Raw genomic sequence first — 18,605 nt, forward strand, 5'->3', positions numbered from 1 at the left:
TCCCTTGCCCCCAGCAGGGGACTGGCAACCCTACTTGGTCAGCTACGCCAAGTAATGAAATGGGAAGTTAGTTCAAATTTTACCTCACCTGCAGATTTACCCAGTAGTTTTAAGCAAGGAACTGTGTCTCAGCTTTAGTACATCATCTGAAGATTGGGCATAATCTCTGTTCCTAAAATGGCTGCCAGTTGGCTGCCTTAATCTCCCTAGTTTTTGTTTAACCCCTACAGGCCTTTGCCTAGGCCTTCCCGTTTATACTACATAATGACTATTTAAACAGATTCCTCCTTCTTCGTCTGCACATGGATCCTACACCCTTACCTTATACGAACTGCCAAGGATTCAGAGAGTAGGTATATTTCCTGGCCTGTGTCCCCCTACATCCATTTGGGCCTTGAGGATGGTGGCCTTGCTAGGAGATGGACCCCAAACAAAATGGCTGCCCATAGTTTGCTGATACAAGGGAAGGATACAACAGTGTAACACAAAACCTCTTATAGGAAGCATTTATATTATACCCTCCATGCCCTTTTCAAAACGAAGAGTGAGTGGCATGAAGCTTGGTGTTGAATTCATGGCTACAGAGGGTGGGGGTAACATTTGAACCCAGGCTTGGGACTCAGACCATTAGTCATATTAGGTTTTATTAAAATTGTTTAGACTCTCTTCTCATGGGAACTTCTTTTCCATTTGTACCACATTTCCAGAAGGAACGGTATATTTCAGGTGGTCCATCAAACTGTATGCCCCTCCCCCTTCTTTTTAAGCATTATGTGTCTCTTTAGCTCCAGAAGAACTTCCCCTTTCAAATCAGAAATGCCTCCAGGGAACAGTCATGGATTGCGGTGGGTGCCAGAATTTCAATTCTTGTCATCTAGTCAGTGTCCTCACCCAGGGTCAGCCTCCTGCAGTGAAAATACTTGAGCCCAGGAAGCAGAAGTTCAGCCTTTTCCTCCTTTGAGTTTGCGGGAAATTTTAACCACAAAGATTTTCTGCCTAGAATCTATTTGCCAGCAGGATCACTGTTCTAGATTTGCAGGTGTAGAGCCAGCAGCAAAAATGATGATGGAGCAAAATTCTGCAGGCCCGAAAGGAGGAGCGGTCCAGGCAATTCAGCCTGAATATCTGGCAGAGCAGCCCAGATGGAGAGCGTGGCAAGAGGGCAGGGAGGAACCATGCTGGGAACCCCAATGGAAGGAGTTTCTGAGGGGGCTGGAGTCCTCTCATGCAGAGTGGAAGAAGGAGCCCAGCCCCTGGGAGGATGCCAAGTCCTTCCTGGCTGCCTTCGAGCAAGTGGCCCAAGCCTGCCAATGGCCCAGGGAAGAGTGGGCGGCCAGGCTCCTGCCAGCACTCAGTGGAGAAGCCCAGCGGGCTTTTGGTGGCCTGGAGGCCAGAGACAAAGAGGATTATGGGAAAGTGAAGGCGGCTATCTTGTGTGGGGAAGCCAACCGCATGGAAACCCTGCGCCAGCACTTCCGGCAGTTCCGATCCCGGGAGGTAGGAGACCCACGACGGATTTACAGCCAGCTGCAGGAGCTTTGCCGCTCATGGCTGAGGCCAGAGAGGCACTCGAAGGAGCAGATCCTAGAGCTGCTGATCCTGGAGCAATTCCTGGCCATCCTGCCACTGGAGCTGCAGAGCTGGATCAGGGCTGGCTACCCCGAGAATTGCACTGAAGCTGCAGCCCTGGTGGACGATTTCCTCATGAGCCAGCAAGAGGCCAAGGCAGAGAAATGGCAGGTAGGGATTTAACTTCATAGTCCGTAATACGGGTGGGGTTGCTGGGATCATCCATGATTGTTCAATTAAAATGGTATAGAGGCTATAACTGAAAGGCTGACTTCTTGCTAACCAGCTGAAGTCCATTTGAAATACGTGCATCTTCTAAAAGATGCTAAGGCTCGCATTTGGAAAGACTCTAGCTGAAGAATTCCCATCTTTGTCCTATTATTTTTAGAAACAATTAATAGTAATATTAAATATTTAAGTTGAATACTGTTGTTTAGGGCCCATGACTAACATTTATGTTCTAAATAATACCACTGGTAGCCTCTCCAAAATCTTTTCAGATGTTTTATTGGAATTTGAGCAGCCTTATGTGTATTCATCACTTACACAACAGAAACATTCCCTGTTATTGGCAATGGAATTACGGTGAACAAACAACTTATCATTGTGAATAAGCATTGATCATTCTAGGGGGTGGAGTGGTTTTCCATTTTTGTGTATTCTTTTGTACTGTTCAGTCCTAAGAATCCTTTGTAGTGGATCCACTCATAGCATCTGAAGAAGTGGGCTCTAATCTATGCAATCTGATTCTAGAATGAAATTTTGATAGTCTTCATGGTGTCATGGGACTCATATTTATTTTGAGAGAGGGTATGATCTCCTTAACCTCACATTTGGCACTATGCGGTAGGTTAAAGTCTGCCACCTTTTTTCCCCTGGCAGCAGTATTGCCAGCTGCCTGCTTACGGCAGGCAAAGTCCTGGCAATTTATACCTGTCTGCCAGTTGACAGCGGATTGGCAGAATGCAGGCCAGGGAAGTGGGCATGTGTGCAATCGTGTGCCTGCTCAATGACCTTGCTTCCAGCATGATCTGGAAGCAATAGCATTGTGCCAGGGCGGATTCTTTAATGCTCAGTCCAACACTTAGTCTTTTAACTACGTTTTGGGCCAAGTGTTAATGAATCGGTCTTGGAACAACACCATTGCTTCCAGCTTGTGCTAGAAATGACATCATTGGCCAGGGATGCTATCGCTTGCACAGGCACTGGTAAGTTTCCTCTACCCCATCACCTCCCACCAGTTGCCTCGGGGGGACTTGGGAACCCTGCCTAGTAGACACCTGAGAATCAAACATTCCCAGATGAAGCTTTACCTGGCTCATCAAAGAAGGTTGATCGGGGACTGCAAAGTTTGGTATAGTCATTAAGAGTGGCAGGACTCTAATCTGGCAAGCCAGATTTGATTCCTCACTCTTCAGCTTGAAGTCAACTGGGAGACCTTGGGTCAGCCACAGCTTTCTCAGAGCTCTCTCAGCCCCACCTCACAGGGTGTTGTGGGGATAATAATGACATACTTTGTGAACCACTCTGAGAGGGCATTAAATTGTCCTGAAGGGTGGTATATAAATTGAATGTTGTTGTTATTGTTATTATTTTAGTGATGGAAGAAGCTTTATAGCTGTTGGAATTTTGCTAGCCTTCCTCCCAAAATCTCAGAAGCAGTGACAGTAAACTGAGCTGTCAATCCTCTTTGGGCCTTACAGTGATGAAGTTTGCTTGGTGGTGAACAGCCTCATGATGGCTACTGAGATTTTTGTTGTTTGCAAAAACAGGTTCTTGAATTAATACTGAAAGAAGAGGAGTGGGATGCCTCTCGATCAGTTCTGATATGATTCTTCCTGTTTCAGGGGCCTTTGCAGGAGAGCTGGCTGCAGTCCCAAAAAGCAGAAGTAGAGCTGCTGGGCTCTGCCCAGAGAGAGATGTACAGGGAAGCCAAGCAGAGCATCCAGGGAGAGATGAAGTTCCTTGGTAAGGATTCACAGGGCTGTTTACCACTCTGTACCTTACTTTTCTGTGAGGCAGAGACTCCTGTGCCTTCAGCAGTTGCACAGGAAAGGAAGTTTGAACAGATGTAATTTGCTGTATACAGGGCTTTTTTCCTGGAAAAAGAGGTGGTGGAACTCAGTGGGTTGCCCTCGGAGAAAATGGTCACATGGCCGGTGGCCCCGCCCCCTGATCTCCAGACAGAGGGGAGTTTAGATTGCCCTCTGCGCAGCAGAGATCAGGGGGCGGGGCCACCAGCCATGTGACCATTTTCAAGAGGTTCCGGAACTCCACCACATTCCTGCTGAAAAAAAGCCCCGGCTGTATAGGAGTCGACTGTCTCCATCTGGAAAGTCCAATCAAAAAGTGAGATAGACTAGAGAATTTCCCCACTGAAATAAGCTTCCCTTTGATATGAAAGTCTGTATTAAATTAAAACAGGCATCCCCCACTCCAACCTGGATCTGTTTCTAATACTCTGTATTTCAAAGAGAAGCGCATTTAAAGAGAAGCGCATTTAAGTATGTTATCGGTCAACCTGAGAAGGCATTATGAAGGTTCAAAACAGCCATTAACAGGCTTTTAATCCAAAAAGATATATATTGCATTTCAATACATCTGTTTCTCCACAACGCTCAAGGTGTCTTGATCCTCTTCTATTTTATCCTCAAAACAACCTTGTGAGGCAGGCCAGGCTGAGATAGAGTGACTGGCCTAAGATCTGAGCCTGATGGCTGAGCAGGAATTCAAACCAGTGCCTCCACCGCCCTTGGTTGATGGTCTAGCTGCTATACCACACTGGCTTTTTGGATTATAGGGAATGTATTTAATCAATATGATGTGCAGCTGCAAAATGAGGGCAGAAAGTCTCAGAACCTTCAATAATTATGTGGAAGAGAGAATTCTGGCAGACACGGCTTGTCATGTCAGAGAGAGCAGAGCTGGTCCAGTCAAAATCCCTCCTTCTCTACCTCAGTGACTTCTTTTTCTAATACATAGTGGTTAAGTGGTTGGCTGTGAATCAGCACTCTATCAGTTCAACTCCCACTCCTGCCATGAAATCAGTAGGTGGTCTTGGGTAAGCCACTCCTCTCAGCCCCAGCTCCCCAGCTGTATTGTGGGGATAACAACAACACTGACTTTGTTCACCACTCTAGTAATCTCAAGCAATCATTACAATGTAGCAATAAAACAAAGCAGAAGATGTATCTTCAAAGCATTCAGCTCTGATCAGGACTTACTTCATTTTTAGATTTTTTTTGACCATCAACTTCACCTTGATGCTTCCATGAACTATAATATTTTGCCAGATTACAAAAAAAAAATAAAATAAAAAATCCTTTGCAAGCCTTGAAATGCTCAAAACCAAACCCGCAGACCAAAGCAGGAGAGAATCCTGTCATGCCACTTCTCTCTCTTGTATGACAACCTGTCTCTGCCTAAATTTGTTCTGTCTTGTATGAAAGGGGGTGGGAAACTTCCTCCAGAGCTTGGCACCCCAAGGACCAAAAGGCAGTTTGGATTTCCCCTTATAAAATTTCTCTTCCATTCTTCCTCAGGCAAGGAAACCAAATGGAAAAGTCTCTCCAGTTCACAGTTTCCGCCTGAAAAGCAGGAAATGGCTGCCTCTGGGCAGACCGAGGTATGTGATACTTCGGGCGGGGAGTGGGCAGTTTGCGGCATGCAAGTCTAGGGCTCCATTTGAACTAGACAAACAACTTCTGCTGTGATCATCCCTGGTTATCACGGTAGCCCTGGTTTGGTTTTTTTTGTACACATTCCCTGATAAATCCTTGATTGTGTCCCAAGTATTATAAAGGAACTGGTAAAAGTTCTGCAGCACATTTCTGCTGCTTCTTGTGCAATCAGATCCAACTGGGGTCAGGGTTTTTTGCTCTTTCTAGGGACCGATGGACCTCAAGAAGTCAGGTGCGTCGATGCCCACGGAGGAGCAGGCTCTGATTCTACCCCGCCAAAAGACCATGTTCTGGCAAGTCCTGCCAGGGGATGGGAGGAATGCAGAGTGTTCAGGTAAGGAGCCATTCCACTCGGAGCTAGTATGCAAACATCACCCAATGTGATTGCAATTTTAAAAACTGTATAATGGATAAGACGCTGTAGTTCAGATATTAAGTGTGTATAATATAAAATAAGGTACACATGAGTTTCTAAATACTTTTCTATGAGTAAAGCATTTACCATAAAATAGTGGGAAGGGGTAGAAATATGACTGAATTTTAGCTGAATGGGCTACCAAGTGCTGTCTCTTTCTTCACCTTTGTTTCCCTTGGCCTCACTTCCACCATTCCCCCCTGTCCTTGCTTTGGCTTCCAGAACTGTTCTAAGTATGGAAGGTTTGACCTCCTGCCCCCGGCCCCATCGCCAATGCCCAATACAGCAGCTGGAGAAAGGGGGGTGTATGACATTGAGACAATGCCATAACATTACATCCAGTCATGTAACCAAAATGACATAATGCTGTAGAGATTCTCCAAAGTGTTTTGGGAATTTATAAAGTGTCCTGGCAACCTATGGTGTCACTTTTGGTTATGTGATCAGAAGTGACATCACAGTGTTGCTGTACAGTATCATGCAGCCCCCTCTCCCAGAAGCTCCCAAGAGCTGCAAACCCTTGGCTGACAACCTATTGTTTTCTTTCTGTAATATTAGATAAGTTGGTTGTTAGGCATGCAAATAGGTCTGAGCTGTAAGTAAGAATATGGTGAGTACTGGTAATGGCTACTGATGTTGTAAAGTCTCTTAAAACAGAGGAAAAATAAAAATCCCCTCTACACTTCCTAGAGGGGAAAAGCATTTGCATTTGAGGGAGCATACTCTATTTGAAAAGCTGCACATTCTTCAAACACTATTTATTTAGTGACTTAATGCATTTATCATTTGTCTTTCTTGTTAAGCCTCAAGGCAGATTACAGACTTATAAGAGCAAAGCAAAAAAAATGCAAAAATATATACAATGAATGATGCAATAAAAACTTGGTTACAGAATCAAAGAACAAAGGAATAAAATCAGTATAATATATAAAATAGCCTGGATTTCAAAAAGTATAGGAGCCAAGGAACTCATGTTTTAATGTCTGATCTTTGCTGCCTTGGAGGACTCTATTTGGGTAGAAAGTTAGCATATAAAATAAATAAAATAATAAGTGGAACTAAATTCCACAGAAAAATTAGATGGAGACAGTAGCATACCTCTAATAAGTAATAAGAAAGAGAACTGCCTAAAATTTCTCCTGGCAATTAAAATTTTGACACCACTACCTTTCTAGAAAGTGCACAATTCCATTTTACCATTACCTTTCTTGGTGAGACTCAAGGCAGATTCGTTCCTTTAATTAAGAAAAAATTACCTTCCTGAACTATTCTGTTTTGGACATCATAGGAATGGACTTTTTTGATTTTTTTCCCCTGAGGTGTGTTTTCAGTTTTAAGTCAAATATTTGTGAATATATTTGTGTTCCAAGGTGGTGGAAATAATTCTCTGTTTCCCTCCCCTCCCCCTCTCCCTCTGCTCAAGAGAGGCTTTTAGTTCCTAGACCTGACCTATCCACCCTTCCAGAAAAAAAGGAAGTGCTGTTCAATCAAGTCCCAGAGGAAACAGAGAGACTCCCAGGCCGTGATTCAGGTAAGGAGCTGGAAATGCCAATCTGCCTGATCTTTCTGTTTGGGAAGAAAGTCCCCAAGGAGAGCAAGAGTGTACACAACCCTTGTTCCTTTCACAGAAGCAGTTTAAACTGATTCTTGTAATCTTCCTTCTTCTCATGTATGTAAGTGCAAAATAAAGATGACAAGACCAACGAGTGGGGTGTAGGAATGCCATTTGACCTGGGCTGAGCAGGGTATGCCCTGGTTAGTACTTGTATGGAAGTTCAAGTCACTATGTAGTAGCAGACACTGTTAAACTATCTCTTTCCTTTCTTGCCTTGAGGGGTCACGATAAGTTGGTTGCAACTTGACCGGCGCCTTACACGCACATTGCAAGCAGGCAGTGTGTATGTCATTGTGAATCCTACTTAACAGCTACTGACTCATAAGCGATTGAATGGCTTCTTTCTTTAATTCCGGGAATTGCAAATTAAGAAATGTGGCTTCGTTGTACCACGTGTTCTCCCCACAGCTAGCATGAGCAGAATAAAAGACCCAAAAGAGCTACATTTCTTGATAAGCAAATCCCAAGATTCTGCATGTCCAGAACTGGCATTTGGCTTCCTTTAGCACAGAATTTTTTCATTGGTTCACTTAAAAGATAGGGAGGACCCCCAAACATGAGGCCGCCAAGATATGACTCGAAAGCTCCTTGGTGTTCCACAATAATTCCCTTGGGGAAGTATTTTGAAATCCACCTGAGACTTCATATTAAAATGTATTTAGTCCATTTTAAATCCAACACTTCCTCCAAGCAGCTCAAGGCACTGCGCACCCATCCCACCCCCTTTTATCCTCACAACCAACCTGTGAGTTAAGTTAGGCTGAGTGAGAACGACCAACTCAAGGCCAGCAAGTTTCACAAGTGCAATGTAGAGTTGCTCTCCTGGATGCTAACTTGACTTTCCAACCACTACACCATGCTGGCTCCAGGGAAATTGGGACTGTTTTCAGGTGTCATGCCAAATGGGAATTAGTGCAGCACCATGGCTCAGGGGTAAAACATCTGCTTTGCATGCAGAAAGCACCTCCATTGTGCCCCCATAATGGTCCCCTCCTTTTTTCCTTCCATACCTTGCATGTTATGCGAAATCAACGCCATTTGATGGTGCCACCTGTTGGGGCCTGAACAGAGCTTGTTAACTCCTCATCAGTTAGGATTCTTAACTGGGATTCAAGCCTGGTTTAGTATTCTGGCATGTGGAGGTGGTGGTGGTGGAGAAAAAAAAAACAATGCCCAGAATGGAGAAGCAAGGAGAGATCAGCCAGGTGAATGGACAAGCTACATGCATGCCGGTTGTGGCAAACTAGAGGTTGATTCCAGCTCAGGATGGCAATAGAATTCAGCCTAGGCATCTGTCATTGTCTCATAAAGCACAACACCCAGGACTTTGGCTGAATTTCTTCCCTTCCACTTCCCCATACGGAAGCCATGATGCATTCAAAGCAGAGTTTCAAACAAGGATCTGGGAAACCCGGGTTTGCATCCCTCTTTGCCATGGAAGTTTGCTGGGTGACCTTGGGCTGGCCTCTCTTGCTCTCTGCCAAACCTTCCTTTTCCCTGCCCCAGTCCCCTGTGTAGGCCCATTTCCTCACCACACCACCAGCAGCCTCTGTTTGGTTTCTTAAGGCAGTTGACATAATTGTGATAATGTTATAACAGTCTTCTCATAGGTTATTTGAATTCCCAGCTTCTGCTTTAAAAAAATTCTCTGTCCCCATCCATTGCCTTTCCCCCGATTTCTCTGCAACAGATGGGCTAGAGACTGAATGTTGTTGTTGTTTTAATGAAAGCTGAAAATTCTGAGAACTCAATAGAGGGGTTGTTGTAATATTATAATGCTACATCAATTGTCAGTCAGTTTCAGAGGTATGAGGAAATGACATGAATGGCAACTGGGGCAGAGAAAATGGTGCTAATGTAGGCAACATCGAGAAGACTCAGACTTTCCCATCTATGTGGGTGTGCTAGCCTGATTTTGCTGTGATTGTCATGACATTATAATAATATGTTAAAGACATGTATGATTGTTATAACATTATCATCAATACATTTAATTCTTAATGTGGCCCCATCTGTGGCTACTTAAATCCTGAGATTGGAGCTATGTACAGACAAGACAGTTCTGCGCACTTGAGAAAAGCCCCAGCTTTGCAGGAAAATCTGAAATGTAAAAAGAAAAATATATTGGGGGGGGGGACTTCTCCTAAATGATAGAAGTAGCATCTGTAGCTTTGAGAAACATGTGCCATTAGTGGCTGTTGCTAGGCAACCACAGGTCAATTGTCAGAGTTCAAGATGTCAGTAAAAGGCAAGAGAAGAGGCAGGGCCCTTCCTAGGGCTGCTTTGGCCTTACCAGGGCCAGGGCCAGCAGCAACCACTGGGCAATTTTCTACCACCCTATATTGAAGACTCACCCAGGCTCACCTGCTTGCTACTGTCCAACAGCAACCACTCCCCAAAAACCAGTGTGGTGTAATGGTTAAAGTTTCAGACTAGGATCTGGGAGACTGAGGTTTGGATCCCCACTCTAGAAGCTCACTGGGTGATTGGGTTTTTGGTCCCCATTGTGGAGAAAGGCAGGGTATAATATAGCAGGATATGCCGAGGAGAGGGGAGATAAAAGGTAGACTGGTGTTTGGAAAGGAGAAAAGGAATCAAGGAAAATTGAGAATATGGAGGCTTCCAAGAGAAGGGAAAAAGGAAATAGTGTGTAGAGAGGATACTATGGAAAGTGAGGTCCTCGCCATTGCAACTGGGCTCAGTTTAGCCAATGTCGTGCACCGATGCCCAGCCCAGTAACTGGCACCATGCAATTTGGCCAGAAGTTTCCTGGAGAAAGACTGCCACAGGGGAAGGCAATGAGGGAAAGCTGAAGATGGAGGGGGCAGATAAAAGTGGGTTGGCTGGTGGGTGGAAAAGAGAGAATGAAGCAGGTGAGGAGGAGAGGCTATAGTGGCTTTCAGGGAAGGAAAGAGGAAATAACGGGAGAGGGGAAATAAGAGGCCCCCACAAGTCCTTGCGGGTCTCCCACTTGTAACAATATAGTGTGTAATGGAATAAGCATGTTTAATGATTTAAGAGAAACAAACAAAGCCCTTTGGTAGTGGGAGAAATGGCCACTGCAGGAGACTGGGCAAGGAGAATGCGGGGAACTTGCCTCGTGGAAGCCCCGTTTCTGCTGCACTGTAGTGGCAGCCACAGTAGTAACCAGGGAATCATGCAAACCCCTCCCCATGCATTGCCCTAGAATATAAGGTTCATATGATCATCAAGACAGGAGGCACAAGATGGTTTTAGCCAGATGTGGCAAGAATGAATTCCTATAACTTCAATATCAAAGTCACAGGAATCATAAAAACAAAAACAAAAAGGCCCCAAAAGATAGATTGTATTTCTTCCTCTGTCTTTGCAGGTGATGGAAAGAGAGGTCCAATCAAAAAGGAATACTTGCAAATGGGCCCCGAGGAGACACAAGAGAAAACATCAGAAGTAACTCATTGGAGTATTCTTGGGAGATATGAAGTTCCTAAGCAGAGGCGTGAGTCCAGTTGGCAAGAGAAGAAGCCAGCAAGGAGAGAAAATGAATGCAGCCAGCTCTCAGAAGGTATAAATAAAACAAGCCCTGTTCACAGAGAGAGAAAGAAGCCCTTGTTCTCCAAGTATGGGAGAAAATATCGTTACAAACCAGGAATTGTTCTGATACATCCTGGCGAGAACCACTTAGAATGCCCCACAATGGGGGAAAACATCCAGCAAATAGGATGCCTTGATAAACCTCAGAGAATCTATGTAGATGAGAAGCGATACGAAATCTCTGAGTACAGGAAAATAGAGGGCATGATTGGACATCAAGGTAATTGTGTAGGAGAGAGACCTTATCAGTGTCCTGATTGCGGGAGACGCTTCAGTTGCAGAATGTCATTAGAGAATCACCATGGTCTTCACACTGAAGGCAGACCCTATGAATGTTCTCATTGTGGGAAATGGTTCCGGCACAGAACGACATTGGGGAAACATCAGAAGCTTCATACCAGAGAGAGAGTACACGAATGCCTGGTGTGTGGGAAGCTCTTCATTTCTAATGCTGCGTTAATGACTCATCAGAGAATCCATACAGGAGAGAAACCATACAAATGTCCTCCGTGTGAGAGAACCTTCACTACAAAAGGAGAATTAACAAGACACCAGAGAATCCATACCGGGGAGAGACCCTTTGAGTGTTCTCAGTGCGGGAAGGGCTTCATGCGGAGAGAACATTTGGTGACTCACCAGAGAACCCATGCGCGTAACTGTTCAAATAACCTGAATAAATAAATTGAAGCTGCCTTGCATAGAGCTTCCTAGAGTCTTATATAAATTGTTCAGGTGTCCAAAATGTGAGAGAAACTTCTCTGGATGAGACCTGTTAAGGAGTCATTAGAGAATTCACAGGAAAAAAGAATCATAGAATCATAGAGTTGGAAGGGGCCATACAGACCATCTAGTCCAACCCCCTGCCCAGTGCAGGATCAGCCTAAAGCATCTCTGACAAGTATTCATCCAGCCTCTTCTTGAAAACTGCCAGTGAAGGGGAGCTCACCACCTCCCTAGGCAGCTGATTCCACTTTTGAACTACTCTGACCGTGAAAAAGTTTTTCCTAATATCCAGCCGGTACCTTTGTGCATGTAGTTTTAGCCCATTGCTTCGCATCCTACCCTCTGCTGACAACTGGAACAGCTCTTTGCCCTCCTCCAAATGACAGCCTTTCAAATATTTAAAGAGAGCAATCATGTCCCCCCTCAACCTCCTCTTCTCCAAAGTAAACATTCCCAAGGCCCTCAGCCTTTCCTCGTAGGGCTCAGTCTCCAGACCCCTGATCATTCTTGTCGCTCTCCTCTGCACCCTCTCGATTTTGTCCACATCCTTTTTGAAGTGAGGCCTCCAGAACTGCACACAATATTCCAGGTGTGGCCTGACCAAGGCAGTATAGAGAGGGGCTATGACCTCCTGCGATTTCGATGCTATGGCCCCTTTGATACAACCTAGGATTGAATTAGCCTTTTTTGCCACCACATCACACTGACTGCTCATGTTCAGTTTACAGTCCACTCTTACCCCAAGATCCCTTTCACATATACTACTGCCCAGAAGTGTATCCCCCATCCAGTATTTGTGCTTCCCATTTTTGTGGCCCAGATGTAATACTGTGCACTTGTCTTTGTTGAATTGCATCCTATTCACAGCTGCCCACTTCTCCAGAGTATTCAGGTCTTGTTGAATTTTAATTCTATCTTCTTGGGTGTTTGCTACTGCTCCCAATTTGGTATCATCAGCAAATTTAATGAGCAGCCCTTCCACTCCTTCATCCAGATCATTGATAAAAATATTGAAAAGTACCGGGCCCAAAACCGAGCCCTGTGGCACCCCACTAGACACCTCCCTCCAATCTGATGAAAGGCTGTTGACCACCACTCTTTGAGTGCTGTCCTCCAACCAGTTCCCTATCTACCGAACTGTCCTATAGTCCACTCCACAGTCTTCCAGTTTACCCATCAGAATGTCATGGGGGACCTTATAAAAAGCTTTACTGAAATCCAGATAAATCACGTCAACAGAGTTCCCCCGATCCAGTAAGCTGATCACTCGATCAAAGAAGGAAACCAGGTTGGTCTGGCAAGATCTGTTAGGAACAAAACCATGCTGACTTCCCCGGATCACTGAGTGGTCCTTCAGATGCTTACAGATTGATCCCTTTAAAATCTGTTCTAATATCTTCCCAGCAACAGAAGTCAGACTGACCGGCCTGTAGTTTCCCGGGTCATCCTTCCTCCCTTTCTTAAAGATTGGGATAACATTCGTTCTTCTCCAATCTTGTGGCACATCCCCAGTCCTCCAGGAGACCTTGAAGATGATGGACAGGGGTTCTGCAAGTTCTCTGGCAAGTTCTTTCAGCACTCTTGGGTGCACCCCATCTGGCCCAGGGGATTTGTATTCATCCAGTGCAGCCAGATGCCTCTCCACAACCTCTCTGTCAATTTCAATTAGCCACTCAGGTGTCCTGCCACATTTTCTACTATCTCTAGATGTGCCTGAGTTCTTCAGGGAGAAAACAGAAGCAAAAAAGTCATTAAGCCTGTCTGCTTTTTCTCTGTCCTGCATCAGAGTTTCTCCATCTACTCCCAAGAGCGGTCCAATTGCCTCTTTTACCTTGCGTTTGCTTCTCACATATCTGTAGAAGTTTTTCTTATTGTAGAGAGCCCTCCTGGCCAGACCCAGCTCGTACTGAGCTTTGGCCTCTCTGATGGCTGATCTGCAGTACCTAGTAACCCTCATATACTCCTCTTTTAGAGGTCTGTCCTTCTCTCCATTTCCTGAACCTTTTCCTTTTTCTCCCTTAGCTTATTATGGAGCTCTCTGTGCATCCACATCGGTTTCTTGGAGCCCTTACCATGTTTCCGTCTTGCTGGGATAGTGAGGGCTTGAGCTTGCAAAAGCTCGTGTTTGAGAATGTCCCACCCTTCACTCGCTCCTTTCCCTTCCAGCACACTCCCCCACGGAATGACTCTCATCAAGCCTCTGAGTTCATCGAAATTGGCCCTACGAAAATCTAACCTACGAGTCTGGCTATGAACTTCCTTGGCTCCCCACAGCAACTGGAATTCAAGAAGGACATGGTCACTTCCCCCTAAGGTCCCCACCACCTTCATCTCATCTACCAATTCTTCCCTGTTGGTTAATATCAAGTCTAGATTATCAATAGTCCTGACACCAGGGGCAGTATTTGATTGAACATTGGGAGATTCATACAGGGCAGGAAACTTAAGGATGCCCCCAAATATAGGCAAAAGTCACAGGAGTACACTAGTTAACTCCCAAAGAATCCATGTAGGGCATTAACAGAGTTTAAACTATAGAAGTTCAGTTGTCTACAGAAAATCTCCATTAGCAAATACTGCCTTTTTATGCCCCAGGCAAGAATCCAAAGGACAAAGAAATATCAGATGACTTGGCCATGTAATTTTTACATTTCAAGGATGTCAGCTGACATGATCAAAGAGCAGAAAATCTCACAGGCGCTATTGATCCTCCCCCCCTCCCCCCAGTGTTATCCTGCTACATATGTTGCTGGTTGTGTTGTTTGCTTGTTTTCAGTTTCATTTTTCTGTTACTTGTGTTACTTGAAATACTGATTTCTTTCCATATTTTTTTCTCTTGCATGTTTATATTTTGAAATCTTCAGGTGAGCCACTTTGGATTTTTTTAAGGGAAAAAAGAGCTAAATAAATGAATTCTGCTCACAGCCAAGCTGAGTAAACATATGAAAAATAAAAATCCGAAATGCTTTACGTAATTAGTGTTACCTTGTATTGCTTTCTCACAGCAGGGCACAAAGGAGATATCTCAAAGGTGCAAAGGTTTGATTTATCTCAAACAGACCTATTGTTCAGAGGCAGAATGTCCATGGAATCTCTAACATGGATAGTTGTTATTGGTTAGCTACACTACACATATCTTCCAAACCACCCTTTAAAAAACCACTTAAACCTGTGGACATCCACCCCCATCACATGGCAACTACAACCTTATGCAACCTTACGTCTTGTATCAAGAAGGCCTTCCTCTTGTCTCTTCTGATCTTATCGTTGTTCAGCTTCATTATTATGAAGCTATGTTAACAGTGAGGGAGAAATGTTTTCTTTTATCCACTTCTCCACACTATTCTTGCTTTTGTGTACCTCTGCCATGATTGTGGGGATATCATCTGGTTTTCTAAAGGAACAGGTACCTAAAATATTCCTTGAAGGGCTTGTGCACCTCTGACAGTGCTATCCTAAGCCGGGTTACATTCTTTTAAGTCCACTGAAGTCAAGGGGCTTGGATGTGTGGTTAGGATTGGCGTATCGGTTGACCCTGTCATTCCTTCTTGAGTTGAACGATCACTGGGCAAAGAGGAAATCAGAGTTCCTGCCGTTTTGCTAGTTGGAAGGAGGAGGGAATTTTGGCAAGGGCCCCCTGCAGCAGGTAGAAAAGCTGCATTGGCTGAAAATTCTCTCTTGCCTGAAACTCACAAGGTACAAGAGCCATACTTTCCTCCTTTGCGCACTCTTACAGGTGCTATAAAGAGTACAAATATGAGCTGCCTGTTTATGTTCAAATGCTGTATTTTATGGTCGCTACCAATGTTTTAAATTTATGATGTAAATCTGCTCTGAGCCCACTTGCAGGGAGAGCGGACTGTAAATGAAATTATTATTATTAATAATAATAATGAGGAGGAGGAGGTTCCTCATTTCTGGACAGTTTTCATGCAGGTTGTTCCCTGAAAGTGTTCCTTTGCTTTATGCACAGAAACATCAGACAGAAGTTCTGCTCTTATCCCAGAGTAGGTGAGAAAACTTGAATTAAATCTCCAATCTGTTTATGCCCTGAAATTCTGAGAGAGGCAACTGCATTATTAGAACTTTTGGACTCACTGTGGAAACATTTTTTAAATGGTTTTCTCCATACTCTGGGTCTGCAGCCTTTTAGGGCATTCTCTGGTACTGCCAACTTTTAAACTGGTCCCTTTAATATCAGTTTGATCTGCAGCAAATACTAGGTGATGTGATTGATCTCCATGCCTTGCACAGCTTCAACTGTCCACGTCCACACATTAAGCCTCTGTCAAAGGGACAGGATATTTTTCTCCAGACCAGCCAGTAACCCTAGGACCCCCTCACACAACCAACAAATATATGGTTTTGTGCTCGTAAGGGAATTACATGACAACAAAGTGGCAAAGCCCTTAGATGATAATGGACTACACTGTTTTAGAGGGCAAATTCCAACTTTGAGTTGCATAAAATACACACCCAAGGTAATGCCAATCGCCACTTTGGGGTCAGGAAGCAATTTTCCCCAGACCAGTTTAGCCAGGGATCCTGGAGGTTTTTTGCCATCCTCTGAGCACGGAGCAAGGGTCACTGGGTGTGTATGTGGGTGGGGGGGAGGTAGTTGTGAATTCCCTGCATTGTGCAGGGGGTTGGACTAGATGACCATGGAGATACCTTCCAACTCTATAATTCTATGACAGCTTGAAATGTTTCAGGGTTGTTTATGTATTACTTTAGTGGTTAGAGTGTCAGGCTAGGGTCCGGGAAACCCAGGTCAGAATCCCTGTTCTGCTAGGGACACTTACTGAGTGGCTGTGGGCCAGTCACATGCTTTTAGCTTCACCTACTTCAAAGTTGTTACGAGGATAAAATGGAGGAGAAGAGAACGATGTAAGCTGCTTTGGGTCCCCATTGGAGAGAAAAGTGGGGTATAAATTAAGAAAATAAAAATCTACAAAGTGACTGCAAATGGAACACGTTTGGGAGCCTACACCTTTAGATGCTTGAACAGCTAAACTCTGATCTGAGAAATTTGTGCAGTGGGTGGGGGATATTGATGGGGAAGCCCTCCCTTCTGAAAGGATATTTGCTTCTGAATGACTGCATGAGAGGGAGGGAGCTGGTGGGGTAGAGATGGAAGTCCAGGAAATGAAGAGAAGCAGAGAGCCATCCCCATAACTGATGTAGCTCACGTAAGTGCAGTTGTCTCAAATTTAGACTGTCACTTTCTCAAAAGCAGGGCCTGGATTTCCTTTTGATTATAAATGGTGGTGGCACAATGATCACAAAGGAATAAAAACTTGTGTACCACCTGGGTGGGGGCCAGGGGCTTTCCTCAAGCGGTTCTCTGTGAGTCCTGCATCTCCAAACAGAGCGTGCCCTGTTCATGATGGTTTAACGCAGGTTGGTGAATCTGTGCCACTGTGGACTCGCTCTTCTGTACCAAAGATGGCTTTGAGGTACTTTTCATCCATTTTGTTTAACACTGATAGATTAAGGGGACTCCAGTCTGCTTCAGCTACTGGAAGTCATGAATTTTCTCTTCTGGAGAGTTGTCCCTTGGGATAAGTTGATGCAGATTGTCAAAGATGTATATGTCTGATGAAGCGGGCGCTGCCATGAAAACCTATGCTGGAATAAAATTTTGTTAAGGCATTAAATGTGCCTTGAGACTCCAATCTGGTGGTGCTGCAACAGACTAGAGGCCACCTGTCTGTAAAAGGGACACAAATCCGATGCATCTGATGATGTGAGCTCTGACTGGCGACAGCTTGTGCTGGGATGAACTAAAGTGTCACACTAGATTCCTCTCCCCCTCACCCCCCCTCCCCAGTAAAAGGTGTGTATTTGAGAACAAAGCTGATATTTTTGTAGAAGCTTTTTTTGGAAACATGTCTTTTGGCTTCTCAAAGCAGATTGCTAACAGGCCTGTGAGGGAAAAAATGTCTGCTCCCCTGCTTAAAAGAGGCTTAAAGGAGTGTTATTTAGCACTCCTTTGATGATATTACTATTTATCTCCATGATGTGAAAAGCTTCAGCTGCCCGTTTCCATCCATTCAACCTCTATCAGAAAGACAGAACTTTTTTCCTCCAAGTTGTTTTCATCCTTATCTCAAAACCTAAAAATTGCTTTATTATTCCAGTGCAAACTATCTAAATTGCCTCAGGATGCAGTAGAGATCTTGGGTTGCTGCCTGACCACTCAGGTCAAATGTCTGAAAACAAACAAATTGAAACTGAACCCAGACAAGACAGAAGTGATGCTGGTTGGGAATACAGAGATCTTGAATAATGTTGTACTCCCCACTTTCGATGGAGTTCATCTGACCCTTCCAGGCTCGGTTAAGAGCCATGGGGTTATACTGGATCCAGGGCTACTGCTAGAAAAGCAAGTTAAAGCCGCCTCAAAAAATCAGTCTAGCCTGGAAGATGGCACATTATTTCAACTCAGCCAATTTGGCCACCTGGATCCATGCCATGGTAACATCTAGACTTGACAACAGCAACAAAATGGACATAGATCTCCCCTGTAAGTAAACTCCAACTTCAGATGGTCCAGAATATCACTCCCATTTTGCAGTCACTCCACTGGCTACTTATCAGTTACTGGACTCAGTTCAAGGTATTGGCTATCACATACGAAGGCCTACATAGTCTTGGTCTGACATATCTGCAGGACCACCTCTATGTCCCACCATGGCAGCTTCATGGGGGTGGGGGTGGGATGATGTTTAAAGGGCAAGAAGTGGCGGGGCCCTTTAAACTCAGCCCCAAAGCTTTCCGAAGCATTCCAAATGCTTCGGAAAGCTTTGATTAGGGATTTCCAAATTGGAGCCAGCATGCTGGACTTGATTCGGATATCCCTAATCTTTACGGATCGGGTCCGATTCAGGTAATTTACCCGAATTGGAAACCCGAAGCGCACACCCCTAGTTTCAAGTGCAACTGCAGGAACTGTTTCAGAAGTGCATTCATTCAGTTCATTTATACCCCACCTTTCTTCCTAATGGGGACACAACACAGTTTACATCAT

General features: G+C 44.6%; 1 protein-coding gene across 1 annotated transcript in view; it reads left to right on the top strand.

Annotated features, from left to right (window-relative positions):
- Positions 1-14,545, top strand: part of LOC129327125 (uncharacterized) — a 33,249-nt gene extending 18,704 nt beyond the window's left edge. Inside the window, exons 8-13 of the mRNA XM_054975580.1 lie at positions 1,032-1,740; positions 3,417-3,537; positions 5,112-5,194; positions 5,457-5,583; positions 7,088-7,195; positions 10,632-14,545. Coding sequence (XP_054831555.1) covers positions 1,032-1,740; positions 3,417-3,537; positions 5,112-5,194; positions 5,457-5,583; positions 7,088-7,195; positions 10,632-11,533 — 2,050 coding nt within the window. The 3' untranslated portion in view covers positions 11,534-14,545. The remainder of the gene's footprint in view (positions 1-1,031; positions 1,741-3,416; positions 3,538-5,111; positions 5,195-5,456; positions 5,584-7,087; positions 7,196-10,631) is intronic.
- The last annotated feature ends 4,060 nt before the right edge of the window (positions 14,546-18,605 follow it).

This window comes from Eublepharis macularius, chromosome 4, assembly GCF_028583425.1.
Source record: "Eublepharis macularius isolate TG4126 chromosome 4, MPM_Emac_v1.0, whole genome shotgun sequence".
Lineage (NCBI taxonomy): Eukaryota > Metazoa > Chordata > Lepidosauria > Squamata > Eublepharidae > Eublepharis > Eublepharis macularius.